At 45.3% G+C, this 19889-nt stretch overlaps 1 protein-coding gene across 2 annotated transcripts; it reads left to right on the forward strand.

Moving 5' to 3' along the window:
• The first annotated feature begins 290 nt into the window (after positions 1 to 290).
• On the forward strand, positions 291 to 19433 carry agt (angiotensinogen). Of its 2 annotated transcripts, none has more exons than XM_073056583.1 (5): positions 291 to 362; positions 9035 to 9829; positions 15015 to 15273; positions 17108 to 17249; positions 19211 to 19432. In XM_073056583.1, the coding sequence occupies exons 2-5, from the start codon at positions 9052 to 9054 to the stop codon at positions 19415 to 19417; spliced, it is 1386 nt and encodes a 461-aa protein (XP_072912684.1). In that variant the 5' UTR covers positions 291 to 362; positions 9035 to 9051; the 3' UTR covers positions 19418 to 19432. The 2 variants fall into 2 exon arrangements, with proteins under 2 accessions (XP_072912684.1, XP_072912683.1); XM_073056582.1 differs by lacking the exon at positions 291 to 362 and adding an exon at positions 863 to 943 and having other exon boundaries at positions 19211 to 19433.
• The last annotated feature ends 456 nt before the right edge of the window (positions 19434 to 19889 follow it).

The following is a 19889-nucleotide window of genomic DNA, read 5'->3' on the forward strand; positions in this document are numbered from 1 at the left end:
ACTCTAGAAACCGCCTAGAATTTCCCTAGTGCTTAGCCTTCTATTTTTCTAAGCTCGTTAGAAACTTCATTAGAATTTCTAAGTTCCTTCTAAACTTCATTAGAATTGGGAAAGAGAGAAACCAAGAAGGCGGGTGTGGTGATGGGTGAAATAAAGGGAACTTCCCTGATAGGGTTAAATAATATTGCATTTAAGATCAGATGAAACTTCTATTGACTCTCTCAGAGAAATACCCTTTATTCCACCGGTCACATACACCTGGACAGCTGACTAGTCAATAATTTACTAAGCAGGGAGAAAGATCACTTTATAAGAGATATGCATGGAATAGCCAAAATAAACAAGTTAAAATCTCAGAAACGGTAAGTGACTTTCTCAGCTCAAAGTTAACTGTAATGCATTCCTTCTGAGTTGGGGTTGGTTCTGTTGTAAGCTGAGCCTCTGGCATCCAGCAGGGCACATTGATTATACTAAGGAGGTAATTTTTGTTTAAAGATTAGTTTTATTTGTTACATATACATTGAAACATATAGAGAAATGTGTCATTGGTATCAGCTTTTGCAATGTGCTATGGGCAGCCTGCAAGTGTCGCCAGATTTCCAGCGCCAACATAGCGTGCCCACAATTTCCTAACCCGACTGCTCATCTCTTTTAAAATGTGGATGGAAACCCGATCACTTAGAAGAAACCCACGTGGTCACAGGGAGTATTTTGAAGTGAAATAGTCTGCAGTGTTTTGGAGAAAATGCAGGGGAGTGGGATGTAGGGGCTTAATAAAAGCCTTTTCTGATCTGAAGTAAGACGAGTTGTTTTGATGAAGTAAATAAAGGTTATCTGTTTCAACTGGTGGAAAGGTCAAGAACCAGAGGACATGGGTTTGTAACAGAAAACAGAGTGCGCAGCTCTGATCCTGAAGGCACAGTCAGAAAGCGTGGATTCAACAGTAAGCTGCAAAACGGAGCACTTAAAAGTCCATGGGGAAGGACATGGAAGGAATGGAATTAGAGCCTAGAACATAGATCAGTTCAGCACAGTACAGGCCCTTCAGCCCACAAAGTTGTGCCCACATTTTAATCTGCTTCAAGATCAATCTAACCCTCCCCTCCCACACAGCCCTCTATGTTTCTTTTGTCCATGTGCCGAAGAGTCTTTTAAATATCAGTAATGATTCTGAGCCTATTGGAGAGCTCCCCAAGTTGTCAGCAAGGCCACAAAGCAAGCCTTCCCAGATAATCTTGAAAGACAGACCAATAGGATTAGCAATGATAATCTTTGATTTTCTGGCAACACATTAAATTTAAAATCATCGCCCTCTAATAACTTTCCTTCCTACATACTCTGTGTGATGCCTTCCAGCTAAACAATTCTCTAAGGACTTGCCTCCAAACATTCCCATGTATTCTCTGTCCCCTTAACCCAAATACTGGTGAGTGCACTTTTACATGCCTAGTCCTGAGCTCTTCCTACTGACCACTTCGCTTTTATTTTACAAAACTACTAAAGTTTAATCACGCATAAAATACACACAATGGTCAATACTATTTACAATTTCAAGTTAAAATACGGTTATGATCATCTATGAATGATTCAATTCCCTAGGGAGGGCCATTGTTCTCAGAAACCCACCACTGTCCCCACAGAAACTTCATACTCCTTCTCCAAGGACATCCGGGCACAAACCCTAACCCCAGAAGCTACCAGGCATGCCCAGATTGGTTTTGGTCTCATCCATCACCACCAGGTGGGCTCAGCGCCCGTCTGCCAGTATCAGCTCATAAGTACAGACGCATCAGCAGCCGGAGACGGTCATTTGGTCCCTTGAACCTTCTTCACCGCTTAGTAAATCACAGCTGAGCCAAGTGTAACTTTTGTTTCACATTCCCCCAACCTTTGACCCCTGTCTCTTAATTATCAAATACTATCTAACTCTGCCCTAAGATACCCAAAGGTTCCACTGCCCTCTGAAGAGGAATTGCAAAGACTCACGAAAGTAGTAAAAAATAAAAATAATTTGCTGCCCCTGTCCTAAATAGATAACCTGGGGGTGTTGTGAACAGTGAGGAGGACTATCAAAGCTTTCAGGCTAATCTGTACCAGCTGAGAAAATGGGCTGAAGATGACATATAATTTAACGCAGACAAGTCGAAGGTAACAACACACACAAAATGCTGGTGGAACACAGCAGGCTAGGCAACATCTATAGGAAGAAGCACTGTCGATGTTTCAGGCCGAGACCCTTCATCAGGACTAACTGAAAGGACAGTTAGTAAGAGATTTGAAAGTAGTGGGGGAGGGGGAAATGCGAAGTGATAGGAGAAGACCAGAAGGGGTGGGATGAAGCTAAGAGCTGGAAAGGTGATTGGCAAAAGTGATACAGAGCTGGAGAAGGGAAAGGATCATGGGATGGGAGGCCTCAGGAGAAAGAAAGGGGGAGGGGGGAGCACCAGAGGGAGACGGAGAACAGGCAAACAACTAAATATGTCAGAGATGGGGTAAGAAGGGGAGGAGGGGCATTAATGGAAGTTAGAGAAGCCAACGTTCATGCCATCAGGTTGGAGGCTACCCAGCCAGTATATAAGGTGTTGTTCCTCCAACCTGAGTGTGGATTCATTTTGACAATAGAGGAGGCCATGGATAGACATATCAGAATGGGAATGGGACGTGGAATTAAAATGTGAGGCCACTGGGAGATACTGCTTTTTCTGGCGGACCGTGCGTAGGTATTCCACGAAACAGTCTCCCAGTCTGCGTCAGGTCTCGCCAATATATAAAAGGCCACACCGGGAGCACCGGACGCAGTATACCACACCAGCCGACTCACAGGTGAAGTGTCGCCTCACCTGGAAGGACTGTCTGGGGCCCTGAATGGTGGTGAGGGAGGAAGTGTAAGGGCAGGTGTAGCACTTGTTCCGTTTACAAGGATAAGTGCCAGGAGGGAGATCGGTGGGAAGGGATGAGGGGGACGAGTGGACAAGGGAGTCCCGTAGAGAGCGATCCCTGCGAAAAGCAGAAAGAGGGGGGAGGAAAAAATGTGTTTGGTAGTGGGATCCCGTCGGAGGTGGCAGAAGTTACGGAGAATTATATGTTGGACCTGGAGGCTGGTGGGGTGGTAGGTAAGGACAAGGGGAACCCTATCCCAAGTGGGGTGGCGGGTGGATGGGGTGAGGGCAGATGTGCGGGAAATGGGAGAGATGCGTTTGAGAGCAGAGTTGATGGTGGATGAAGGGAAGCCCCTTTGCTTAAAAAAGGAAGACATTTCCTTCATCCTGGAAAAAAAAGCCTCATCCTGAGAGCAGATGCGGCGGAGACGGAGGAATTGTGAGAAGGGGATAGCATTTTTGCAAGAGACAGGGTGGGAAGAGGAATAGTCCAGGTAGCTGTGAGAGTCTGTAGGTTTATAGTAGATATCAGTAGATAGGCCGTCTCCAGAGATGGAGACAGAAAGGTCAAGAAAGGGGAGGGAGGTGTCGGAAATGGACCAGGTAAATTTGAGGGCAGGGTGAAAGTTGGAGGCAAAGTTAATGAAGTCGACGAGCTCAGCACGCGTGCAAGAGGCAGCGCCAATGCAGTCGTCGATGTAGCGAAGGAAAAGAGGGGGATGGATACCGGTATTGCCTTGGAACATGGACTGTTCCACAAAGCCAACAAAAAGGCAGGCATAACTGGGACCCAGATGGGTGCCCATGGCTACACCCTTGGTTTGGAGGAAGTGGGAGGAGCCAAAGGAGAAATTATTGAGAGTAAGAACTAGATGGAGGAGAGTGGTGGTAGAGGGGATTTGGTTAGGTCTGGAATCCAAAAAAACCCGAAGAGCTTCTTGACCATCTCGGTGGGGGATGGAGGTATATAGGGACTGGACGTCCATGGTGAAAATAAGACGGAGGGGGCCAGGGAACTTAAAATCATTGAAAAAATTCAAAGCATGAGAAGTGTCACGAACATAGGTGGGAAGAGATTGAACAAGGGGGGATAAGACAGTGTCAAGGTATGCAGAAATGAGTTCAGTGGGGCAGGAGCAAGCTGAGACAATAGGTCTACCTGGACAGGCAGGTTTGTGGATCTTGGGTAGGAGGTAGAAACGGGAAGTGCGGGGTGTGGGAACTATGAGGTTGGTGGCAGTGGATGGGAGATCCCCAGAGCTAATAAGGTTGGTGATGGTATAGGAGACAATGGCCTGGTGCTCCTTAATGGGATCATGATCAAGGGGTAAATAAGAGGTGTTATCAGAGAGTTGTCACTGTGCCTTGGCCAGGTAGAGGTCAGTACGCCAGACAACAACAGCTCCCCCCTTATCCGCAGGTTTTATAGTGAGGTTGGGGTTGGTGCGGAGGGAGCGGAGAGCAGAGCGTTCGGAAGGAGTGAGGTTGGAATTGAAACGGTGTGGTGAAGTCAAGACGGTTGATGTCCCGTCGGCAATTAGCAATAAAGAGATCCAGAGCAGGTAGAAGACCAGAGCAGGGTGTCCATGAAGAGGAGGAGGGTTGAAGACAGGAGGAGGATTGAAGAAGGGAGAAGGCGTCATCGGTGGGGGTAGGAGAGCCCGTGCCCAAGAAGTAAGCTCGGAGACGGAGACAGTGGAAGAAGAGTTCAGCGTCATGGTGTATGCAGAACTCACTGAGGTGTGGGCGAAGGGGGACAAAGCTGAGGCCCTTACTGAGGACAGAGCGCTCTGCCTCAGAGAGTTGAAGGTCGGAGGGAATGGTAAAGACCCAGCATGGATGAGAGATGGGATCAGAGGGGGGAGGGAGGCTGGTAGTGTCAGTGGGGAGGGAAGGGTTGGGGTGAGAGGAAGATGGAGCCTCTGAGGGCCCAGGAGCTGACGATGGGATCTGAGGGAGAGGGGATTGCAGAGTGGTGGTGGGGGAAGGGGAGACGGGAGTCACAATCGCAGCACGTGAAGACCCGGCCTGGAGTTCAAGACTGGAGTCGCAGTCGGTGGTTACGCAATCGCTTTGAAGCTGTCCATGGCCGTTGGAACCCGCGGTGATGGTGCTGGAGTCCGGATTTTCAAAAACCCCTGGGTCGCTGGGGCAGCTGAGATTGACTACCGGGGCCGGGGACGCGATACGAAGACCATGCTCTGGGGTCTGCAGATGGAAGATCTTGCAATCCTTGCAGGACGTGATAAAATCAAAGAAACGGCGATTGCATGCATGGATCCGATGGAGGATAAAATAACGGACAGGTCCATTGCAAACGGAGAAAAAGGTGTCCTGGAGGCGTGGAAGTGATTGTGATAGGGACGCCAGGTACCTTCTCAAGGCGGAGAGTGTCGCCCTCAGAGCCCGACGGGAGGCACAGTCAATTAAATGTGAGTACCTGGGATCCTCTGAAGGTCCAAATTGAGAAGCTCGAAAACGGATCCTGAAGCCAACTGGAGTCAGTTGGCGTCAGAGACACGTTCCAAGGAAGTCCAAGGTGTTGCATTTTGGCGGGACAAATGAGGGTAGGAAATACACAACGAATGGTAGTGCTCTGAGGAGCGCAGTCAAACAAAAGGACTTGAGAATACACATCCATAATTCCTTGAAAGTGGCATCATAGGACAATATGGTCATTGAAGAGCTTTTGGCACATTGGTCTTTATAAATCAGGGCATTGAGTGCAGGAGTTGTCCTGATGAAGGGGCTCAGCCCAAACTGTCCACAAATGCTGCCGGACTTGTTGAGTTCCTCCAGCACTTTTGTGTGTTGTTCAAGATTTTCAACATCTACAGAATCTCTTATATTCAGTAATCTGGATGTTATGTTGAAGTTGTATCAGACATCGGTGAGAATGAATCTGGAGTAATTCTGCTCACCTGCCTACAGCATTACCAGAGAGTCAACAACTTTAAATTTCTCAGCGTTATCATTCCAGAGGACCTGTTATGGGTCCAGCGTGCAACTGCCATTGCCATAAAGACATGGCAGTGCCTCTGCTTTCTAATAGGTTTACACACATTCGGCTTGACATCTAAAATTTTGACAAACTTCCATAGATGCGCGGTGGAGAGTGTATTGACTAATTGCATCAAGGCCTTGTATGGGAGCACCGATACCCTTGATTGCAAAAGCCTGCAAAAAGTAGTGATGCAGCCCAGTTCATCACACATAAAACCCTCCCCAGTTCTGAGCACGTTACAAAGAGCATTGTAGCAAGGATGCAGCAACCATCTTCAGGGATCCCTATGACCCCAGGCCATGCTCTCTTCTCGCTGCTGTCTTCAGGAAGGAGGTACAGGAGCTTCAAGTCCCACACCACTAGGCTCAGGGACAGTTATTACCCCTCAACCATTAGACTCTTGAACCAGAGAGGATAACTTCAATTATTCCAACACTGAACCAATTCCACAACCTATGGACTCACTTTTAAGGACTCTACAACTCATGCTCTCTTTATTTATTGCTTACTTATTTATTATTGTTGTTATTTTCTTTTCTTTTTGTATTTGGACAGTTTGTTGTCTTTTCCACACTGGTTGTTTGTCTGTCTCTGTTGTGTGTGATTTTTGTCATTGATTCTATTGTGTTTCTTTTGATTTTCTGTGAAAGCGGGAAAAAATGAATCTTAGAGTAGTATGTAGTGACATATATGTACTTTGATAATAAATTTACTTTGAACTTCGGAAAGAGGATGGAGTTGGCCCTCCACCCCATCCTATTCCACCTAGAAAATGATGCCATCATATGCCAGGCACATTTACCTAGGCACAGCATTTAACACAAGCTGTCCTTGATGGGACTCAACACCCCCCCCCCCTCCATAAATGGATGTTGGACTTCTTGGTGGAAAGACCCCAGTCACTCTGAGTTGACAACAATAGGTGAAACCACATCATAGATTTCACTGATGATACTGCATCATCGGTGACAATGATGAGTTTGCTTACGGAGAGGAGGTACAAGGGTTCTCAAATGGTGCGAGAACAACAAACTGAGTCTCAACATGGACAAGACAAAAAAGATGATTGTGGACTTCAGGAAGATGCAGGTCAACCACTTTTCACTGCACATCAATGGCTCTGAAGAGCACAAAATTCCTTGGTGTATACATAATGGACGATCTAACCTGGACCCACAACACCATCTCATTAGTGAAGAAGGCACAGCAGCATCTACACTTTCTCAGGAGATTTAAGTGAGCAACGCTCCCCACCCGCATTCCAACAACTTTCTACAGGCGCACCGTCGAAAATATCCTGTCTGGTTGCATCATTGTCTGGTATGGAAGTCACAAGGTATCAGATTGCAAGACCCGACAGAGGAGAGTAAAATCTGCCAAGAGAATCACTGTGAAAAACGTCACCCTTATTTTTAACATTTACCGGGAGACGAAGGGCGCAAAGCACTATTATTGATCTTTACCAACCATCCCCTAATCTCTTTGACCCACTACCAGCAGCAAGAAGGTACAGGAGCATCAGGACTAGTCACAACAAGACAAAATCTGTAGATGCTGGAAATCCAAGCAATGCACACAATATGCTGGAGGAACTCAGCAGGTCAGGCAGATCTACGGAAAAGAGTAAGCAGTCGACATTTCAGGATGAGACCCTTCAGCAGGAGGAGGAAAAAAAAAGATGAGCAGTCAGAGAAAGAAGGTGGGGGGGGGGAGGGAGGACGAAACACAAGGTGATAGGTGATACCGGGAGAGGGAGGGGTGAAGTAAAGAGCTGGGAAGTTGATTGGTGAAAGTGATACAGGGCTGGAGAAGAGGCAGTCTGTTAGGAGAGGACAGACGGCCATGGAAGGAAGAAAAGAGGGAGCTGATGTGCAGGTGAGGAGATAAAGTGAGAGAGGGGAAAAGGAAAGGGAATGATGAAGGGGGGGAGGGGTGCCATTACCAGAAGTTTGAGAAATTGATGTTCATGCCATCAGTTTGGAAGCGACCCAGATGGAATATACGGTGTTGTTCCTGCAATCTGAGTGTGGCCTCATTGTGACAGTCGGAATGGGACTGACATGTTGGAATGGGAATGTGAAGTGGAATTAAAACAATTTGCCGCTGGGAGATCTGGCTTTTCTGGTGGACGGAGTGTAGGCGCTCGGCGAACTGTCTCCCAGACAATGTTGGGCTCACTGATATACAGGTTGCTACACCAGGAGCATCAGATACAGAGATGACCCCAACTGACCCAGAGCTGAAGTGTTGCCTCACCTGGAAGGACTGTCTGGGGCCCTGAATCGTAGTGAGGGAGAAGGTGTAGGGGCAGGTGCAGCACTTGTCCCCCTTGGGAGGTTAAGTGCTGGGAAGGAGATCAATGGGGAGGGATGAGTGGACAAGGGAATCGAGTAGAAGCTGGGAGGTGATAGGAGGAAGTGGAGGGTTGAAGTAGAAATGAAATCTGGTAGCTGAGGACAGTGGACCATGGGAGAAAGGGAAGCTATGGCAAACACAACAGGCAGGTTTTTCCAGTGGCCACCCATTTTAATTGTGCTTCCTATTCCCATTCCGAATGCCAGTTCATGGCCTTCTCTACTGCCACAATGAGGCCTCTCTCAAGTTGAAGGAGCAACACCTCATATTCCATCTGGCCTCCAACCTGATAACATGAACATTGATTTCTCCAACTTCCAGTAATTCTTTCCCTTGCCCCTTCTCTCTTTTCACATTCTCCATTCTGGCTCCCCTACTAATCCTTCTCTTCATTTGCTCAACACCTCCCTCTGGTGTCCCTCCTGCTTTCCCTTCTCCCACTGTCCTCTCCTATCAGATTCCTTCTTCAGCCTGTTACCTTTTCTACTTATCACCTCCCAACTTCTCACTTTATCCCCTCTCCCCCATCCACCCACCTGTCCCTTCATCCGATCTTAGCTGTCACCTGTCAGCTTGTACTCTTAACCCTTCTCATTCTGGCTTCCTTCCCCCACCTTTCCAGTCAACCTGAAACTTCAACTGTTTATTCCCCTCCACTGACGCTGCCTGGCCTGCTGAGTTCCTCCAGCATTTTGTGTGTGTTGCCCTGGGTTTCCAGCATCTGCAGAATCTCTTGTGTTTGAGCTATGGTAAAGCTGTGGACTAATTAATGGATGTTTCTCCTCTCGGGTTCCAGTGCTGGTGGAGAAGAAGATGACCACGAAATGGATCCTCGCCCTCCTCTGGATCGGCACCCTCGTGGAAGTAGGGGCAGGAGACCGGCCCTACATCCACCCATTTTTTTTAATTACCTGCAATCAATCGGAGTCGTCAATGCAGGTGGATGGGGAAGAGGACTTCCTGCCCGAGTTGATTGGAGATAACGAGATCCTGGTGAATGGCTCCTTGAGGATGTGGTGGGAAGAGGAGGAGGAACAGGTGAAGCCCAGCCTCCAGGTGCGGAACTATTTGTACCATCTCCAGGCCTCTCTAGGCCATTCCTGGCTGTCCCACTGGACCTCGCAGGAAGGGTCAGGGGTGACGGTGCTATCGCCCATGTACCTCCAGGTGGTCCTGGCCGCACTGTCCCTGGGCGCAGACGGATCAACCCTCGACAACCTTCAGATGATCTTGGGCCTCTCCCACAGCGAGTGTGGAGGCGGCAGCAGTGGCGACCAGCACTCCCTGGGCATGCGGCAGCAGCTCTGGCTGCTCCTCCGCGATGTCCTCGCCCAGCACCACGGCTCGTTGTCCATCGGCACCTGGATGATCTTCCAGGACAGAATATGGCTCCGGCGGACATTCACCGAGCACCTCCGGCTCTTCCACCCTGAGGTATGGCTGGGAGCCACCGACTTCAGCCAGCCCCCACTGGCAGAGGAGTCAATCAACAACGTCATCCACCGAGCGACGGGTGGCCGGCTGAACAACCTGGTGACCGGCCTGAACCCCAGCACTAAACTGGTGGTAGCCAGTTTCATTCATTTTAAAGGTCAGGCTCTGGGGAATGAGAAGATTTCAAAGGAATGCAATATCTTGTCCAAAAAGCAGCCAACATTCCCATACCAGGGGCATAATTTTAAGGAGAACGGAGTGAAATGTAGGGGGTTGTCAGAGGCAGGTTCTTTTCACAGTGATTGGTGAGTTTGTGGAATACCCTTCCAGGGGTGGTGATAGAGGCTGATACATTAGGGGTGTTTACGAGAGTCTTAGGTAGACACACGGATGATACAAAAATGTAGGGCTATGTAGGACATAAGGATTAGTTTGATTCTGAAGTAGGTTGATAGATCAGCACAACATTGTGGGCCATAGGGCATGTGCTGTGTTGTAATGTTCTATGTCTGTGTTCTCAGCAATTTCATGGCCTCTGTGAGGACACCTGAGGGAGCCCCCATGGTCTGGTTGGTTGGTTTGGAACTGTTCTGTGAGTTCACTATACTGTAAGCACAGTTGAAAGGTTAAGTTACATGGACTGGCCTTGAGCACTGAAGATTAGGGGATGATCCAACCAAATGCCAAGAGTTTCCAGGGCACAATCAGAAAACCAGGTAAAATTTCCTGTGGCTTGCAGAAGTCAATCTTGTCTTGTTCTTACCCAAACTGTAAATACACAGGAAGCAGCAAAACTGGGCAGGGACAAGGGATTCTGCCGGTGCAGGAAATCTTGAGCAACGCCTGAAAAATGCTGGAGGAACCCAGCAAGTCTGGAAGCATCCATGGAGGAGAATTATTAATTGACTTTTCATCCTTCACCAAGACTTGAAATGAAAGAAGGTGGGCAGGTGATAGGTGAGACCAGGTGAGGGGGAAGGTGCGTGGCATAGGGCCATTAAGTAAGTAGCTGGGAGGTGATAAGCAGAAGAGGTAAAGGGCTGAAGAAGGGATCTGATAGGGGAGGGCAATGGACCATGGAGTTAAGACGATGAAGGGAACCAAAAGGAAGGTGATGGACAGGTGAGGGGAAGGGTGAGAGGGGAGTGATAAAACAGAGAAAAGGGAGGAGAGAGTAATTACCAGGTTTGAAAAAAATGATGTTCATGCCTTTCCTTTTCAGTCCTGACAAAGGGTCTTGGCCCAAAATATCAACTGTTTATCCCTCTCCATTGATGCTGCTTAACTTGCTGAGTTCCTCCAGCATTTTTTGTGTGGGGTAGCTCTTTAGATACTATTCTTGCTCTTAAGTCTATTGCACTTAATCACATTTGTTGGTGAACCTAAAAATGGGGTTTTGAAACAAGAATTTTAATTGTAGGAATTGAAATTGACCAACAGTGCATAACCCTACTTTAAGTAAATGAAAATGACTTAAACTGTGTAGATCCATTTACTAGTAACTATGTTTTTAAAAAGTACCCATTACTGTCCTTGTACTTATGAAAAACTTGAACTTCAAGGGGTTGAAAAACCACTATTAATAGTAACAGAGCATGGTGATTAATCTGACCTGGCACTTGAACAGTTTTACAGGTTGGATGCTTCACGAATCTAGTAAAAACATTTCAGGAATTTAAAATTTTCAATGAGGTTTCCATGTAAAATTTCATCCCCTTTTCACTTAAATAATACTGTACTTCTGGGTAAAAATAAACAGCTCAGCACCCCATGTCTTATATGAAATGAATGAAGAATTCAGGACAAAAATTATTCCTCTTAGCAGTGGAGTCTAAAATTAAGAATTGGAATTGAGCTGTGATGTCATTAATTTCTTCAAATAAAGGGTTGTGAAAATCAGGAACGCACTCCCTCAAAATGTTAAACCTAGGACTGAATTGGGCACTTTAAAATTTGATAGAGCAAGGTGATAATGAGCCAGACAGAGGTCAGTCATGATTAAAGATGAAAGATTAGCTCTATTTGTCACATGCTCACCAAAACATCGGAACATACTGTGAAACGTGTTGTTTGTGTCAATGACCGACACAGACGGGGGAATGTGCTGGGCGGCCCACAAACATCGTCACGCTTCTGGCACCAACGCAGCATCCCCACAACTTACTAACCCTAGCCCATTTGGGAGGAAACCCAGGTGGCCATGGGGAGAACGTACAGACAGTGGTGGGAATTGAGCCTGACACTGTAAAGTGTTACACTGACTGCTATGCTACCACGCTGCCCCACTTTGATAGATGAGACGTGTGAGAGTGCATAGTGGTGGAAACTTATTTTTTAATTTTTATTTAGAGATACAGCAAGGTAACAATGTTCCACGCCACCCATTTACACCCATCTGACCAATTAACCTACTAACCCGTAGGTCTTTGGAACGTGAGAAAACATACAAACTCCTTACAGACAACAGTGGAATTGAACCCACGTCACTGGTGCTGTCATAGTGTTACACTAACCACTGTACTATTTAGAATGTATAAGTTGTTTAGTGTTTGCAGTGTACACATATTCACCCCTAGCAAACCATATCGGTGTCAGAAACCTATCCTGACGGAACGTGGTGGCAAGTTGCTTTAGTACTGGGAATCTATCATAATAACTTGAACCAGGTCTGTGTACTTGAGATCTCTGCTGGGAACCTATAGCAGTAAATCAGTTCAGTGCTGGGTCTGGCACTCCAACCGATGATAACAGATTCTAAATGTGAGGAAACTATGGCAATAAATCAAGTAGATGCTGCGAACCGATAATATTATATTGATGGTGGTCAGGATCTATGGTGAGAAGTTGTCTGACTCTTCAAGTATAATGATTGGTTGATTCTGTGCTGAGAATCATGATTAGTTAATGTAGTGTAAGTATCTAAAGCTCTATACTGAGCAACACACACAGACTGCTAGAGGAACTCAGCAGGTCAAGCACTGTCTATGAAGAGAAATAGATGCTGCCTATTCCTCAGCAGTTGATGTCTTGGGCAAAGTCCCTTCATCAGGAGGTGGGGAGAAAGAGTAGATGAAACCGGGTGAGGAGGAAGGTGGCTGGGTGGGGCTGAGAAGGGTGAAGTAAGAAGCTGGGGAGGGATAGTTGGAAGAGCATAAGGGCCAAACTGACATCTTTTTATTCCTGTCCATAGATGCTGCCTAATCTCCTGAGCTCCCCTAGCACTTTGTCTGTGTCCCTCACGATATCCAGCATCTGCAGAATCTCTTGTGTTTATTAAATGCTGCACTATTATCTTGCTTGGAAGCTATGTTAATGAGTCGGGATGTTGCTAGGAAGCCAGTGGTTACATTGATTCAGTACTGGGAAGGAGAGATGAGGAATTGTTTCTCACTTGGGAACTCGTGATGTTAAATTCGTAGGATCGTGAAGCATAGAAACAGGCCATTCGGCCCAGTGAGACCATGCCAACTATCAAACACTCAATTACACTAATCCTACATTTAATCTCATTTTCATTCTCCCCACATTCGGTATCAGAATCAGGTTTAATATCACTGACATATGGTATGACATTTGTTGTTTTACATTGGGATACATAATAAAAACTATAAATTACTACATATATACATACATACACATACATACATATACGTACACAAAAGAAAATTAAATAAGTAGTGCAAAAAGAGGAGGAAAAGAACTGAGGTAGTGTTCATGGGTTCGTTGTCCATTCAGAAATCTGATGGTGGAGGGGAAGAAGCTGTTCCTGAAACATTGAGTGTGTGTCTTCAGGCTCTTGTACCTCCTCCTTGATGGTAGCAATGAGAAGAGGGCATGTCCTGGGTGATGGGGGTCCTTAATGATGGATGCTGCCTTTTTGAGGGATTGCCTTTTGTAGGTCCTCGATGCTGGGGTAGCTAGTGCCCATGATGGAACTGGCATTCCCATCAACTCTTTCACATTCTACCATTCATCAAAACGTCATCAAGGGAAATTTACAGCAGCCTATTAGCTTACCGTCCTAAGATGCTCTCTAAGATGGTGTTGGTAATACGCAACGACTTTTTGCAGGTAGTTCACTAAACTACTAGATATACTTCTTTTGAGCTACTATCCTGCATGTCTCCAATCACAGGAAGAATGGGTAGACAATGTCAGGGGTCAGGGGTCAGGGTCAGGGTGCTGTGAAGCAGCAGCTCTGCAAAACTGTCACCGGGGAATTGTTCAATTCCATTTCTTCCCTTCACAAAGTCTCCTGTCTTTTCTACACTCACTTTCATGTTCCTTCATAGCTATTGAAACTTCCTCAGCTAGAGTTCAGAGTCACAGTGAGATTGTGTAGAGATAGCCCTTTGGCCCTCCCCTTCCATACTGATCCCATTTTCTAGCACTTGGAGATCCAAGGGCCCGGATTCTCCCAGACACCCTCGCTCTCCTCTGCTGAAAATCTATTGTGGATTGGTTCAGTGCTGGGAAGTTGGGTGACAAGTTCTGCAGTGCCATTGACAGTTAACGGTAAACTAATTATGCTAGGAACATGTGATGATGAACTTTTACAATGCTGGGAAGCTATAATTGTACCTTCTCAGTTAACAGGAGCATCCAATGTCACCCTTTCCCTATTTAGTGGAGACTAAAGTGCTTCTGGCATTATTAAACAAGAACAGAGAAGTTTCCCCATTGTTCCATTCAAAACTTTACCCCTTCAAGGTATGGAAGTACAATACAAAATACTTCTCTCCGTCCAATATTTGAATTTCAGAATCAGGTTTATTATCACCTACTTGTTTATTTTGTTTTTTTATATTTGGAGATACAGCACAGTAACAGGCCCTTCCAGCCCAAAGAGCCCATTGTGCCCAATTACACCCATATGACTAATTAATCTACTAAACCATACATCTTTGGAGCATCCGGAGGAAACCCACGCAGTCACAGGAAGAATATATAAACTCTTTACAGACAACGACAGGAATTGAACCTGAGTCATTGGCGCTGTAAAGTGATGCATTAACTTCTACACTACTGTGCTGCCCATGACATTTAATGATTTTATAGAACATGTCATAAATTAGGAAATCAGTAGTGCTAAAAGAGGAATAATGAGCTAGTGTTCGTGGGCTCATGGACTGTTCAGGAATCTGATGGCAAAGCTGTTCCTAAAACACCGAGTGTGGGTCGTCAGTCTCCCATACCTCTTCCTGATGGTAGTAATGAGAAGAGTGCATGTCCCAGATGGTGAAGGTCTTTGAATCAGATCAGCTTGGAACAGAGGGCCAGAATTTCTACAGAAATGGCACTGTCCTTTCTCTAATGTGTTAAAATAACTTTTCTTCCCTCAGGAAAATGGAAAACCAGATCTCAATGCCATGGGACAGAACTTCACGATTTCTTCAACGATTCAGGGAACAAAGCCCAAGTTCCTATGACAACTTGGTGTGGCTGGCTTCAGTACAAGACTACCCCTGAATATACACTGGTTAAACTCCCATTGAGTGAGACAATGTATATGATACTAATTCAAACAGACCAACCGGCCACGGTGGAGAAAATTGCACAAATGCTGGCAGTCTACCAAACCTTGAAGCATTTTCAGACTGGGTAATCAGAACTAATTACATTTGTTTATAGATTTATTCAGATACACACAATTGGATCCAGAAGGAGCCCAACAAACCCACACCTGCCTTTTCCTGTCTTCTTCATCTTCCCTTTCAGCATATCCAGCCATTCCCAACTCCATCAAATGTTTACGAGGCTTTCTTTAAATTCAGCTTCAACCATAATTGTAGCACTGAGTTCTATATTCTCACCAACTCTGGGTAAAGAAATTTTCCCATTGGCTCTCATAATCGCTTTTTATTTATGATTCTTAGTTTTGTATTCCTTCAAAGTAAAGACATAGAACATAGAAATCTACAGCACATGACAGGCCCTTTGGCCCGCAATGTTATTCCAACCATGTAACCTACTCTAGAAACTGCCAAGAATTTTTCTAAGCTCCATCTAAGAGTCTCTTAAAAGACATATCTTCTGTATGTTAACTCTATCAAAGCTGTTCAGTATCTTTTAAGATTTTTAAAGAAGTTGAGGGTCCTAATGTAATGCTAGAAATCAACCAAAAATTTAAGCTGTTATCTAACGAATTACTTAGAAATTGTTGTGCTGTAGAAGGACCTAAGCTTATGAATGGTGATATGTAAATACATCTCATTCTTTCTTTCAATAAATTACCACAAGATCTTCTCCTTGACAGATAAAAATGCCTCACCCTGTTAATTCAGTTCAGTCATCATCCTTGTGAATCTTCTTGTGCTTCTAGATCAGAGATTCCCAACCTGGGGTCCACTGACCCCTCGGTTAATGATAGGGATCCAAGGCATAAAAAAGATCGGAAAATCCTTTTGATGATATGGAGATCAGACTCATTACAGGTTTTCAAGATTATATACTTATTCAAGTTTCACATAATTTCCCTGTCATCAGTTCTATCTCTGTGAGATATGTGTTTGGTTTGTTTTCAGGTGAAGATCAAAACAACCTGAGATAAAAACAGAAACACCCAACAAGTCAGGCTGCCTCAGAAGAAAAAGAAACGAAGTTAGCATTTCGTAACACAGAGCTCTAACAGAAGCTTCTAGATTGAAACATTATCTGTATTTTCCTGCCACTGATGCTGCCTGACCTATTGGGAATTTCCATCATTTTCTGTTTCTTCTGCTGTTGTTTTAGGTCATATTAACCTAGTCCGCTAGATTTATATCTCCAGATTACATTCATTTTACAAAATATCCAAGTTTAGAAGGTTTTCAGTACCACGTGGGAAGGATATTGGTGGGTGTAGTGGAAATGTTGAAGTTGAACTGACTCCCTCTGTTAAGCCAGGGTCTGATATCAAACTCTGTGAATGGAAGAGGAACAGTGAATACAAATCATAGAACACCACAGCACCATTAACTGTATCTACCTTTGACATCTCCCTGATACTTCCCTCCAATCACTTTAAAATTATGCCCTCTCACATTAGCTATTTCTACCCTGGTGAAAAAAGTCTCTGGCTGTCTCTGGCATTCAATCTATGCCTCTTATCATCTTGCACAGCTCTATGAAGTCACTTCTCATCCTCCTTTTCTCCAAAGAGGAAAGCCCCAGCTCGCTTAACCTATCCTCATTCTCCAATCCAAGCAGCACCTTGGTAAATCTCCTCTGTAACCTCTCTAAAGCTTCCACATCCTTCCTATAGTGAGGCAGTCAGAACTGTACACAATATTCTAAGTCTGGTCAAGCTGGGATTTAATATATCTGCAACATTACCTTGAGGCCAAAGAATCTCAGTCTATTCTGCCCTGTGTTCCAAGTCCAATTTCACCCCAAAGTTTGAATGTGTTGTGTGATCAATATTTTTTATATCTGTGACAATATTCTTTTGCTGCAGGTTTGTGAGACTCGTGATGCCGCAGTTTGTGTGGAAAAGCACTTACGATGTGAAGGAGCAGTTCAGCCAGACTCCAGATACGCTGGGTGCTGAAGCCAATTTTTCCAGGTTAAGCAGGGCCCAAAATGTGGTTCCAGAACAGGTAAGGGACAACCTCTCACCCACATCCAAGAAGAAATCAGAACACAAAGTGACCCTGAAAGTGCAACCTCATCTTAGTAAACTGCATCCCTGGTCATTGTCCAAGGCTGAATCAAACTGTAATCAGTCTGGGTATGCTCTCTGATGTGGAGATATGCTTCTGCCCTCCAGAACCAAACCCCACTCTAAGTCTGCCTAACTGGCCCTTCTCAGTTCATCTGCTGCTGATATCTTTGATCTTCAGATGTAACTTTTTCAAAACTCTCCTGGCCAGACCATGAAGTTTGCCCTCACCCAAAGCTCTGCTATCTTTTCTCTAACTTGTCCTGTTCTTTCTGACCTATGTCAGTTCCTAGCAAGGCAACACATTTGAATTTTAATGGTCACGGAAGTTTTCAAATCCCTTCACCTCCTTGCTCCACTTTTTCTAAAGAATCCTCCATTCCTAAAGTCCGCCAAGACACCTTCAGGGTTTCCATTCCGACTCCTTGCCCACCTGCAGTGTTCAGTACTCCATGAATGACTGCTCTGTCTTTAGGGCAGCACACTAGTGTAGCAGTTCAAGATTCAAGTACATTTATCATCAGAGAATGTATAAATTGTACAACCTTGAGATTTGTTTGCTCACAGGTCGCCGCAAAGCAAGAAACCCAAAAGAGCCCAATTTTTTAGAAAAGGAATAAAAATAAAAGACCAACACTTGATGCACAAGAGAAAGAAAAGAAAACTACAAATCATGCAAACAATTGAAGCAAGCAACTGCATTCCAAACAAAATTGAGTCCTCAGATCAAAACCCTGGAGCAACTGGGTAGGCCCAAAGCCTCGCTTATCAGTTAATCAAATTAGTGGGCATGGAGCACAGCAGCCGAGGCAGCCATCATAGCTTCAGCGCCATGGAGATGACCATCATGGAGAGTGAGGAAGATCAGCTCTTGCCCCAGATCCCAGTTTTCAGTCTCTCTGGGCCAGTGTTTAAATTGATTAAACAACAGAGCAGTAAAAGACTTCAGTGCCCTGGAGAGAGGAGTGAAGATTGCAGAGAGCAAGCAAAATCGGATTTCACCTTCAATCTAGTTGTCTAAACAGCGTAATCATACCTCGCACAAGGACCTAGGCACTGTTGCTGCTAATGGCTCCAGGCCTAGACCATGCCACCCAGTGACTTGCTCTGGGCCCAGATTTCGCCGCTCAGCAACTCGCCCTGATTTTGTCAACCAGCCCAAACCTCTTCACATCAGCTCGGTGCCCAGAAGGATCCATCCTCATACCCAGGCCAGTTGAATGAGCATCAGAGCTTCTCTGCCGGGGTCCCAATTTCTCCTTTCAGCACCCAAGGTGATCCAACCTCGCTCCCGGGCCAGCTGTACGGGTATCAGAACTCCTTCTGCAAACGACTCTGCAACACACCGTCTCAGCTCCTCCCCTGAACTCGTTTGCAGCAATAATTTAACATAATTTTCCTCAGCAAAGGCATTTTTAGTTGGAGTTAGCATAACACCTTGCCAGCTGTAAGATCGGGATGCAATTCCCACCGCTGTCTATAAGGATTCTCCCTATACCATGTGGTTTCCTCTGGGTTCTCCCACATTCCAAAGATATAGAGTGGCAGCACACCTGAAGCATGGCGACACTTGTGGGATGTCCCCAGCACATCTTGGACTATCTTGGTTATTGTTGCAGACAAAGCATTTCATTGTGTTTCGATGGATAAGCGACAAAAAAAAGCTTATCTTAAAACACCCTTAAAATGTTCCCATCTCTCCCCCGCTGCACAAATTTCCTTCTCAATTGGCGATCTCAGCTAACTGCCCTAACATTTCATGTGGCTTAGCTTCAAATTTTGTTTGAAAATTTCATGTGAAACACCTGGAAAACATGCAATATCAAGGCTGATACGCAAATTATATTTCTATTTGTTTCTCCTCACATCATTAAAACTCTTGTATATTGTTTTTTTTAGGTTTTGCATAGCGTTATTTTTGAAGTCACGGAAGATGAGGAAGAGCAGATCACTGCAGAAGATCTTGATGTTGGCAATATAACCACAATAGAGATTAGATTTAACAAGCCATTCTTTTTCCGAGTTTACGATGGAGCGTCGAACGCATTGCTGTTTCTTGGAAGAGTAAAGGAATTTCCCTTAAAATCTGAATTAAAGAACTTTTAATGCATAATGTATTCCTGTTTAGTTGATAAACTAATCTAGGGAAAGAAGCAGGTAAACATGAGGAAATCTGCAGATGCTGGAAATTCAAAATGCTGGTGGAAAACAGCAGGCCAGGCAGCATCTATAGGAAGAAATATAGTCGACGTTTCAGGTCGAGACCCTTCGTCAGGAATAACTGAAAGAAGAGATAGTAAGAGATTTGAAAGTGGGAGGGGGAGAGGGAGATCTGAAAAGACAGGAGAGGGAGGGGTGAAGCTGAGAGCTGGAAAGTTGATTGGCAAAAGCGATACAGAGCTGGAGAAGGGAAAGGATCATGGGACGGGAGGCCTCGGGAGAAAGAAAGGGGGAGGGCAGCACCAGAGGGCGATGGAGAGTAGGCAAGGAGTGATTGTGAGAGGGACAGAGAGAGAATTTTTTTAAAGGGGGAATTAAATAAATAAATAAGGGATGGGGTAAGAAGGGGAGGAGGGGC

This window comes from Hemitrygon akajei, chromosome 9 (assembly GCF_048418815.1).
Source record: "Hemitrygon akajei chromosome 9, sHemAka1.3, whole genome shotgun sequence".
Lineage (NCBI taxonomy): Eukaryota > Metazoa > Chordata > Chondrichthyes > Myliobatiformes > Dasyatidae > Hemitrygon > Hemitrygon akajei.